The 11,886-nt window shown below is 34.2% G+C and overlaps 1 protein-coding gene across 5 annotated transcripts in view; it reads left to right on the forward strand.

The window, feature by feature from the left end:
• The window catches only part of LOC106065464 (neuronal acetylcholine receptor subunit alpha-10-like), a 223,828-nt gene extending 212,366 nt beyond the window's left edge, over positions 1-11,462 (forward strand). For all 5 annotated transcript variants that reach the window (XM_056019656.1, XM_056019657.1, XM_056019655.1 and 2 more), the window contains 3 exons: positions 1,452-1,538; positions 2,511-2,626; positions 2,828-11,462. In XM_056019656.1, the coding sequence (XP_055875631.1) occupies positions 1,452-1,538; positions 2,511-2,626; positions 2,828-3,304 (680 nt within the window). In that variant the 3' untranslated portion in view covers positions 3,305-11,462. The remainder of the gene's footprint in view (positions 1-1,451; positions 1,539-2,510; positions 2,627-2,827) is intronic.
• The last annotated feature ends 424 nt before the right edge of the window (positions 11,463-11,886 follow it).

Raw genomic sequence — 11,886 nt, forward strand, 5'->3', positions numbered from 1 at the left:
TTATAACCAGACTTTTTACTGTCACACTTTTGACTGGCACATTGCTCTACCGTTCCATTGTATACTCTTACCTTATCACAACCTCAATGATTACCATCTTTGAATCACCTTATCTTGCAATACCTGCACTTCTATCATCTTAACTCGCAGCATCTGCATTTGTATCACCTTATCTTGCAATACCTGCACTTCTAGCATCTTAACTCGCAGCATCTGCATTTGTATCATATTATCTTGAAATACCTGCACTTCTATCATCTTAACTCGCAGCATTTGCATTTGTATCATCTTATCTTGCAATACCTGCACTTCTATTATCATAACTCGCAGCATCTGCATTTGTATCATCTTATCTTGCAATACCTGCACTTCTATTATCTTAACTCGCAGCATATGCATTTGTATCATCTTATCTTGCAATACCTGCACTTCTATTATCTTAACTCGCAGCATCTGCATTTGTATCATCTTATCTTGCAATACCTGCACTTCTATTATCTTAACTCGCAGCATATGCATTTGTATCATCTTATCTTGCAATACCTGCACTTCTATTATCTTAACTCGCAGCATATGCATTTGTATCATCTTATCTTGCAATACCTGCACTTCTATTATCTTAACTCGCAGCATCTGCATTTGTATCATATTATTTTGCAATACCTGCACTTCTATCATCTTAACTCGCAGCATCTGCATTTGTATCATATTATCTTGCAATACCTGCACTTCTAGCATCTTAACTCGCAGCATCTGCATTTGTATCATCTTATCTTGCAATACCTGCACTTCTAGCATTTTAACTCGCAGCATCTGCATTTGTATTATATTATCTTGCAATACCTGCACTTCTACCATCTTAACTCGCAGCATCTGCATTTGTATCATCTTATCTTGCAATACCTGCACTTCTATTATCTTAACTCGCAGCATCTGCATTTGTATTATATTATCTTGCAATACCTGCACTTCTACCATCTTAACTCGCAGCATCTGCATTTGTATCATCTTATCTTGCAATACCTGCACTTCTAGCATCTTAACTCGCAGCATCTGCATTTGTATTATATTATCTTGCAATACCTGCACTTCTACCATCTTAACTCGCAGCATCTGCATTTGTATCATCTTATCTTGCAATACCTGCACTTCTACCATCTTAATTCACAGCATCTGCATTAATACTATCTTATCTGCAGCATCTTCACCTGTACCATCCTACCTAGCACTACCATCGCTTATAGCTTCTTACCTTGCACTACCATCGCTTGTACCATCTGCCTTGCACCATAACCCTTATCCCCTCATTTTCTTCCCATATTCTCTCATAGGTCATTGTTTTCTCTCCAACTTATTCCATGTTCCTCCCTCCACAGCTTGTGTATCTCCTTCTCATTTATTTCATGTCTTTGCTAAATTAAAATACTTTTTTGTTTTTGTACTTGTCCCAGGTATCAACATTTTTGTCGCCTTTTTCTTGTTAATGTTACTGATGGAAGCCAATCTGCCGCCATCAGCTGCCAAAGTGCCTCTATTAGGTAATGCACTGTTCAATATAGTCTGTATACATTAGGATCAACAGAGTTGAACAATTGTGTTTAAAATAATGTATTTTCTATTTATTTTGATGCTATTCTAATGTAGTTGTTTATTATTGTTTTTTACTTAGAAGTGTTTTATAGCTTGAAAAGTTTGATTTTAAAAGTTGGTAACAGATTATGAGCTTCTTGGCCAGTTGTCTGTTCAGATCTTGTCATACACACAGACATTCTTGACCATTTTTTTCCAGGCAATACTCACATGTATGGTCTATACAACTCTGTGGACTACTTAGAATATTACATCCTATAATTTCCATTGACAAGCCAGGCAAAAGTACCACATCTTATGTCCCACACTTAGCATCACCTGTACATCAGGACTGCTCTCTTAAGAGACATTCCTTCAACTTTCAGGTTTCTGTCTCCACTAGACAACTTGCTGACTTCATCATGTCAGTTTAAACAACTACAACACTGCTGCTTGCAAGCGCAATTACATTTTACACTTGCATATCTGAGAAACTCAAAATTTATTGATATCAATGAGTGTGAGTAAATGGTTGGCCCAGAAGTTGAACTCATTTATAACTGAAACTGAAAACACACACACACACATAATTTTCATGACTTCTTGAAGCACGATGGTTAGATAACTAGAAGAACAAAATAAGAAATACAATTGTAAGTAGTTGGAAGAAAGTGTCCAAGCTAGGATAACTCAGCTGAAATGAGACTACAGCTATAAATAAAATAAACCTGAAACTAAGTAGTCCAATTATTAGCAAATATTGTCTTGTTAACTTTCAGGGAAGTACTACTGTCTGAATATGATTCTCATTACATTGTCTTGTTAACTTTCAGGGACGTACTACTGTCTGAATATGATTCTCATTACATTGTCTTGTTAACTTTCAGGGACGTACTACTGTCTGAATATGATTCTCATTACATTGTCTTGTTAACTTTCAGGGACGTACTACTGTCTGAATATGATTCTCATTACATTGTCTTGCTTTCTGAACATTGTCGCCGTCCACTTCTCGTTCTATGGACCAAGACGACCGCTGCCCCATTGCCTGAGGATGGTAAGTACTCAAAACGAGAACCTTCAAAACACATCAGTGATACTTAGTGTAGGCCTAGCTTCATAATTACCACAGTAGACGAACAGAAGATAAGGCAGAACAGGAATAAATGCAATATTTGAAATTGAGTTTTTAAATTAGATGTAAATGTTAATAAGTTAGATCTAGTCAAATGATGTTCTACTATTGGGTCTGTTCTAGGTGATGTTTGAATTCTTCGCAAAGATACTCTGCATGGACAGCCTAGTCAGTCAGTTCCGAGATAAGACTATATCCGAGCTGACTTCGAGACTTGTTGGGGACAGGGTACCATTTTTGGGTATGCCCCTGAATGGAGACAAGAGCAGCAAGTGGGTAGTCAGCGGCGATGCCCTTCCACCTTCAGAACAGGAGCAGATAAACATGGCGGGTATGGACGCTGAGCAGCAGATTGTCCAGTTAAAAATGATCAACACTCATCTGAGTGACCTGATGGACTTTATCAAGATGTACAAGACAAGGACTACCAACAAAGACCGGAAAGAGAGAGTGGCCCAAGAGTGGAAAGCTCTGAGTCTTATATTTGACCGCATATTTTTCTGGGTCTATCTGGCTGCTATCATTACCTCCCTGTGTGTTATAATGCCAATGATTACATACAATGAACATAACATAGAGAAAGATCCGATTCTAGAGTAAAAGTCATTTGCATGGCATTTCAAGCATAACTAACATCACAGACAGATCATTTCAACCAGCAGTTCGGAACGAAAGAAAGATTCATTGGAATCAACTTGAAAGAATAAGAATGCTTGAATGAAATGAGCCTAGACATTAGAGTTCCTCTGTGGGACAGAAACGTATTTTTGATATGGGTGAATTAAACAGCTGGTCTTGACCTACTCATGACAACATGGAATAAAAGTGTCTATTAGATGATGTGTATGAATTTCCTAAATGTATGAAATCATATAGCATGATCATTCAATACTTTGCTATTGTTTTTTTAAGTCATTTTCTTAATGAGTCTCAGTCAAACTATAAGTGACATTCCGAACAACATGGAGGCTTAAAAACTGTCATTTAACAACAAAACTGTATGAAAGAAAACATTTTCAACAAACATTAGAAACAAGAAAACATCAATCAAGAATTCAAAGTCATTTAAAAAATAGTCAGAATCAAGTTGTTTTTTTTTTAATTTCGTTTTCCAAATCCAATCCATTAAAAGGGGGAAAGTGGAGAAGAGTACTTTGCATATTGAGAAGTTTCACTCTAAGCATGCATCTAGTTGCGTGTAGGCAATAATCATAACATTGTAAACCTCTTTGTGTATTCTCATCTGTAAAAACGCATTTGGGTTAAGTTGTAACAAAGTTACAAAGAAAAAAAATCATATTATTGACATTTCTATGTGGGATGGGAGAGGGAATGTATGGCTGTCAGACATTCGTCACTGTTGATGTATAGGACACTTTAATTAATGTTCCTGTTAATTTAATAAGAGTTCCGTTGATACCTTAATTAATGTTCATGTCTATGAAAAAGTTCAGTTGATGTTGCACATGAAATATTTCAAACTATTCTCTAAACTAAATGCTAAGATAGATCTAGATCTAGGCTATATTCTAGGTGGTGAAATTGCAAAGGAAAGATTTGTTGATGAGTTTATGTATACTATGAGCTTTTTTTGTGTGTTTTGTTTTGAACTTTCTCTAAGGCATTTTGACTTTGAATGCTACTAAGAGACCACACTTCAGAGAGTGTATAGATCTACTACATCTACAAGGACTAATTTTTTAGCGGAAAAAAAAAAGAATGTTTATTGTCTGATAGTAGTCTTGAGTTGTGAGACTTTGTAAGCAATAAGACATTTGTTGAATTACTTTGTCTTACTATAACAGTAATGTATTGAGTAGGCTAAAATGGCCCTCTAAGTATTTTTCTACACATCAAACATATGTGATCTTTAAAAAAAAATTAATATTTATGTTTAGAAGTTATACACTAAATATTTGATAAGCCATTTAAAGACGTAGTTTAGACCAGACTTGATCAAATATAGATCTATTCCCCACAACCTTTGAGAATGAACAGAAAGCAGAAAGTTTTTACATGCACACATATGCCTGCACACACATTCACACATACCTGCACTTTAATACACACTGTCAAGCAAACCTTTGTTTGATGTGGTTAATCATATTTCTTTATAGGTCTGTGAGTCCAACTCAGAACTACCAAACTTCAGTCATTCTTACCTAAGCTCACTGACCTGTTCAAATGATCTCCAAAAATAAATCATTTGACGCTGTTTTACATTCCGTGTCTATTTTGAATGTATGCAATATGGTGAGACAAAGCTCGTGGTCTTATGACTGACCATTGGTCATTATGATTGTGTCCAAGTACTCATTGTTCATCTCCAATCGAATGGTCTGTCAGTCATTTGGTACAAATTTTTGCGTTCTGGTGTCATGGTGACTTTTGCCACTTTAAATGTAATGATGAGAGGCCCCATTATGTTTTATAGGAAACTAGTCGACCGGCGGCGTAGCATACGCCGCTTTTTTGCAGGGCCGGCCTTAGGTGACCGCAGTGGGCTCCGCACTTATACGACCGCAGCGCGCAAACCGCACGACCAGGTAGCCATCCGTAGCGAAGGGTGAAATAATACTTGTTCTTCCCCCTCTTTTTTTCCTGAGCCGTGCTCTCTGTCGCCTCGATAGTTCCTACAGAGTAAATTACTTCCCCCCCTCCTCTTTTTTACGTGAGGTAGAAATAAAACAAGTATGATCTATCTTGGTTACAACGGTCCGGCCCTGCTATTTTGTAAATACTTGTTCTCCCCCCCCCCCTTCTTGTTTTTTCGTGGGGTTACTATCCGTAGATATAAGAGAGTGATCTTTCCTTTACTTCTTGCTCGTCCAAACTGTTGAGCGAAGAAGAGAATTTTATATATATATATAGATTGTGCAATATCAAAAGTACACCAGTAAACAAAAAAACAAAAACAAACAAATTCCTTACCATCTTTAAAGTACTAGACAATATGTATAACACCATCTCCAAAGCATTTTAAATACAATACAGAATATTTAAACTTTAAAAATTATATTGTAAACTTAGAGAGTAGAAAAACAATGTTTTCAATACAAATAGTCTCTATTCCAAATGCTCAAATACTTTGTTGGCTTCTAGGTGATATTTTAAATAGATTTGTAGATGTTTAAGCTCATCGTTTGACCAAATAGTCCAATTGTAGAGAATAGAAAAGATACAAGAAGTGGTTGATTGTTTGAAAGTGAGTGTGTGTGTGTAGGCCAAAAGTTTCACACGACTCACACAGATGTTCTGATTGCTCCTCATGCTTTCTCTCTAGCCGAAGGAGTTCCATATGAGATGCACGCATGATGACATAACTTAATATGAAGTTTAAAATGTTTACATTAGTTAAAAGTCTTGACCTAGATTGTTTAAATGACACTTTGAATGTTGATGTAATAATAAACCAACTCTTTTAAGAACTTTTTTTATGAGAAAACATGGAAACTCAAATGTTTTACTTATTTCTTAGTTTGTAAAGTTACAAATATACACAATTATTTCCAATTATCAATATACAAAGTTAGCAGTTTTTTTTTTAAATAGGTTCTCTCTTTCAGCAACCTCAAGAAAGTCTTTCGAGAACAAAATTTATTTATAACTTGTTTCTACATAGGTTTATGTTTTTGCAATTCCTCAATATTTGATCTCTCTTTTTTTATGTTTTTGTTGCGGACACTGTGAAGAAAAGGTTTTTAGTTCCTGAAAACTTCTTATCAATTGAACGAAAAGTATGAAAACAATCCTTAACATGTGGTGAGACAGAATGTGGAGAGAATGTGGAGTAGAATGTGGATGGACAAAATCTGGAAAAAAATTAGGAGAGACAGATTATGGAAAAAAAAATGTGAGCAGACAGTATAAAGAAAGACAGAATGTGGAAAGAAAATGTGAGCAGACAGTATAAAGAAAGACAGAATGTGGAAAGAAAATGTGAGCAGACAGTATAAAGAAAGACAGAATGTGGAAACAATCTGAAGAGACAGAATGTGGAAACAATCTGAAGAGACAGAATGTGGAAACAATCTGAAGAGACAGAATGTGGAAACAATCTGAAGAGACAGAATGTGGGAAAGAGGAAACTTTGACTATGATGCAAAAAAAAAAAAAACGTGGTGAAACAAAATGTAGAGAGACAAAATTTGGAGAGACAGAATGTAAAAAGATAATGTGGAGAAAGTGTGGAAAGAGATTGTAGAGAGAAAATGTGTAGATACAGAATGTGGAAATAGAATATAGAAAGAAGAATTAGAAGAGCTAAAAGGTGTAGAGGGAATCTGGTTAGAGAATGCAGAAAGTCAAAATGTGGAGAAAGAATCTTGAGAGTCAAAATATGTGGAGACAGAATGTGGAGAGAGATTTACAGGTTAATCAAAATACTTTTCAACATGAGTTATCTTTCTATACAATCTTGACGACCATGTATCCATTTTTTCTCCTCTCCATCAATGTTGTTAAGGGTTGGTCAGGGACTTGACATTTGTTTCAACTACAGAACATTTTGATAAAATAAAAACAAACTATATTACTATGACTGCATGTAAAGATCAAAGCTAATTGCACTGACTCATATTGCATGTTTACACATGTACAACAAACCTTGACACGAACACGTATACACATAATTTTACTTTTGAATTCGGTTTCTGTTTGAACCAGTTTGATTTGTTTGTTGTTAGTTGCATTTTTTATATTTTAATTTTAGCGGCTAAAAGTTTATTCTCAACAAAAACTAGAATTTTTTTCTGGTTGTTAGTTTTTAGAATTTTTCAGATTTTATTTTCAGTGTTTTTTTTTTCCGTTTTTGTTGAAGCAAAAAAAAATGTTTGCTGAACTTCCGAAAACGACAAACTGCAGTATTGACAACCATAGACATTGTCTTTAGATTGGATAGACGTGCTATTTATTTAATGCGGTGGTAAATGAAAATGAAACTGACTTCTTGACTTACAAGCTCCTTCTTTAAATCCACTACATTTCCGGTTTAACAATAAGGGAGAGCACTAGCAAACTTTGTATAGGCTTCCTGTTAAAATGTATGAATTTCAGTGTTACAAACTTTATAAAACTGTCTATCTATACGAGTGTTCGTTTAAATTATACAATCTATTGGTATTTTAAATGAGGATCATGAGTGTTGTGAGAGACCCAGTCTACATTTTCGATTACTACTTGAATGAGAGATGAAAGAGTCAGATCTCATAATGTAGATTTGGTTTGTGTTGGTTGCTGTCAACTAATAAAGATAAACGTATAACTTATGCACACACTTTATGATGTTACCATATGAAATGTTGGTGAAATGTATGTATTATATATATATCCATAAGCTTTGTGTAAAACACTGAAATAGTTATCCTGCAAGGATTGAGTCATTTGATCGTGTATTAGTAGTCTTGTGGTTCTATGATAAGGTTATTTTAGCAGTCTTGTGGTTCTATGCTAGGGCTAATTTAGTAGTCTTGTGGTTCTATGCTAGGGCTATTTTAGCAGTCTTGTGGTTCTATGCTAGGGCTATTTTAGCAGTCTTGTGGTTCTATGCTAGGGCTAATTTAGTAGTCTTGTGGTTCTATGATAAGGTTATTTTAGCAGTCTTGTGGTTCTATGCTAGGGCTAATTTAGTAGTCTTGTGGTTCTATGCTAGGGCTATTTTAGCAGTCTTGTGGTTCTATGCTAGGGCTATTTTAGCAGTCTTGTGGTTCTATGCTAGGGCTAATTTAGCAGTCTTGTGGTTCTATGCTAGGGCTAATTTAGTAGTCTTGTGGTTCTATGCTAGGGCTAATTTAGTAGTCTTGTGGTTCTATGCTAGGGCTAATTTAGTAGTCTTGTGGTTCTATGCTAGGGCTAATTTAGCAGTCTTGTGGTTCTATGCTAGGGCTAATTTAGCAGTCTTGTGGTTCTATGCTAGGGCTAATTTAGTAGTCTTGTGGTTCTATGCTAGGCTACTACAACGAGTGTTGGAAAGCGCCTACTGAAATGCAGATAGTTGATATTCCGTTTAAAAAAAAATTAGGCCTCTTTGAATATACTTGCTTAGCTGTAGTAATGTCCCATAAAAAGGCAATACATTTTTTTAATGTTTGTCCTGAATTTGTTATGATCTTCTTTCAGCATATAGGCTTATACACTGAATATCTTGTGACTTTTATCAAATCTTTCTAAACAGCAATGATAGGCTTTAATGTTATGAGCTTTTTAGACAAGAAAGAATTTAATGATAATGTTCTTTGTAGACACAAATCTAGGCTCCTTTATATCTATTTACTTTATGTTCATGTTTCTTAATGAGCTGTTTTGACACTATTGTATGTATCGTATTGAGATGTGTTGACACTATTGTATGTATCGTATTGAGCTGAAAATGCATCTTAATAGCCAATAAGTTTGTTCCCATTCTTTGTTATCAAATATCACAGTTTGTATCATACTACTTGATAAACTGAAACACTATTTAAGATTGGAAGAACGTATGCATTAAATCAGACTCGGTTAGAGCTTATGACCCACAGCCTCATACATAAACGTTGGCACATCACATTTTATGTAATGAATGTAATGAGCATGAATTAAGTAGGCCTATATGCATCTTAATGAATGGTTGTATCAGACGTGATTGAATACAGTGGGTGCAGACGTGATTGAATACAGTGGGTGCAGACGATCATGTAATACCAAGTATTGAAAAGATCTGTTTATTCGGAAACTATTTAGTGGCAGTATGTATGTTGTCAGCTATTGCTGTCTTAATGTGTGTCAAAAACTGAGAGAGTATATGATCTCCGCCACAGCGTCTGTAGTGGGTGTGACATCAATCTTATCTTCATTGCGTAAATAACGTGTAGCATCCAATGCATTCATAGTCAAGTATTCAAAGTGTTCAATAACAAAAAGTGTCATTCAGATCATATGATATTCAAGTTCATGGCTTGCATTTTGGAGAGAAACTATTTCTCTTCACATTGACTCTTTTAACCATGTATTTATTTATATATGTGTAACAAAGTCATTTGTATTTTGCATAGCAGGCCAATTGTATGTAAACAAAATACTGTGTACATTGATCATTGTACTGAAAGATTGGAAGTGTATTTCCATGAAGCAGTATATTATAGACTTGATAGTGACCTCTTGTACAAATCTTGTCAAACTAGTTGATTTCACTTTTAGAGGGCAGAACAAAAATAAAACTAAGGATCATCGTAACAATGTTCAGAAGATCTTCAGCCTACAAACTTGTAAACATTCGATTATAGGCTTACATTCAGAGTCAAAAAGGTCAGTAATTGAATGTACAGTAAGGAAGCAGAAAATAAACGACATTTATCTCTCTATGTATAAAGTCTGTAGAACTTGTGTGTATTTTACAGTTTAAACATTTAGTTCATTGCAACTGTTGTCAATGAGAAATGAGTTAATAAAAAAATAAACAACTCTCTTCAATTCTGTAATGCTGATTCGTTTATTTTCAATTGTTTGGTAGAATACTATAGTCGCATTTTGTGCAATACATAAACATGTTTCTCAGCAACATCAAAACTGAAGAAAATTCAAAAAATAAAAAACAGTATAAACTTACCAGAGAAACGAAACAATTCCAATTTTTATTGAAATACAGTTTTCTCTACCCTATTTAAAAACAGCTCAACACTTCAAACGTTTAGAGTTTACATTTTTATTCGATTGCTAGACACTTGATTGAGATACTTTGATTGTGATACACATTTCTTGTGAGGGAGAAAAAAAATTCTTGGCTGTGATAGTTCTGTGCTATTATTAGAAGGCCAATATTTGGTGTTACAACTATTAGACACTCTGATTGTGTTCCGTGTTTACTGACTGTTCACACCAAGCACACTAAATACCACACACACATATATATCTATCTGCTGTTTGGATTTTATTGATCACTTTTTGACTTTTGTGACTGTTAGTTCAGTCTTGACTGTGTTGTAGATGTTAGAAGGCTCTATGTCAATATTTTCAATACATATCATGTGATATCAAAAGCACTGCTAGTGTTACTACACTATTTATAATTCAAAGAACTATTTATCTGTTGACATATTTGATCATGACTTCATCGATTTTATTTTGTTTTCTTCTTCAATGCAATCATTTCAAGTTTCTACCAACTTAATACTGAACTCCTCCTGATACATTCACTATATGATGCAGCAGATTTGTTTTTTTCTAAAGACAACATTTTTGTCCACTAGTTTTGATCCATGGTTTTAATGAAATGAGTGAGATATGTTCAGGTTTTATAACTATTTGATTTGATCCATGGTTTTCTATTTTGTTAAACACGAAAAATAAATGTCTGATTTATTTTTATTTAAAAAAAGCTCTAGAAACTTTGATTAGTTATGTGTTGGCCACTGCAGTCATTGACAAAACTTTTTTTTTCTAGTGTTGGCCACTGCATTAACCCACAAAACTTCAATGAGTTCCAGTATTCATTATTCACGGATGCAATTTATGCAATGTATAAAATGTGTTTTGTCATTGTTCTTTATATCATAAATGCTTATCAGGATAAATGATAAGGGGGCTGATAAGTAGTTGAATCAGGACCCTGTCAAGTTAAGAAACCAAGTAAAATTTAGAAACTAATAATTGAAGCATTTTTAATCAAGTTAAATTCTAGAAGAAACTCAAAACAAGCAGGAAAGAAATAGTTACAAGGTTTCACCTACTTTCTGAGATAGTGCATAAAATGCAGAAACATTGTTTTCAATAAATGTAAATACATTTTTTAAAAAACAACACAAAACTGCTTTTATTTTGCAAGGTAACATTTACAATGATTATGCTAAAACTAAAACATTTCATATCTATCCAATCGTTACACTTTGATTATTCACTTGGGAAAATGCTATGCTTATAGCTAAGTTGGAAGTAAGAACTCAAATATTAGAGAGACTTACAAATTAAAATAAAAGTTATGTATTTAGATCGAAACTAAATAAAACTACAAGGTTAATTATTAATATGCCAATTTTGGGAAACTTAATTTGTCTGTCTTTACTCAAATTGGTAAATTTCTTCACAAGGTCCTGGTTAAGCCCTATTAATTATGTTATATTATTAAGCCACTCAACAAACACTAAGGATATAATCTATATATATTTTGATCATTAAACACTTGAGTAATAAATAAACCATTGACAAAAAAG

Source organism: Biomphalaria glabrata, chromosome 2, assembly GCF_947242115.1.
Source record: "Biomphalaria glabrata chromosome 2, xgBioGlab47.1, whole genome shotgun sequence".
NCBI classification, from domain to species: Eukaryota; Metazoa; Mollusca; class Gastropoda; family Planorbidae; genus Biomphalaria; species Biomphalaria glabrata.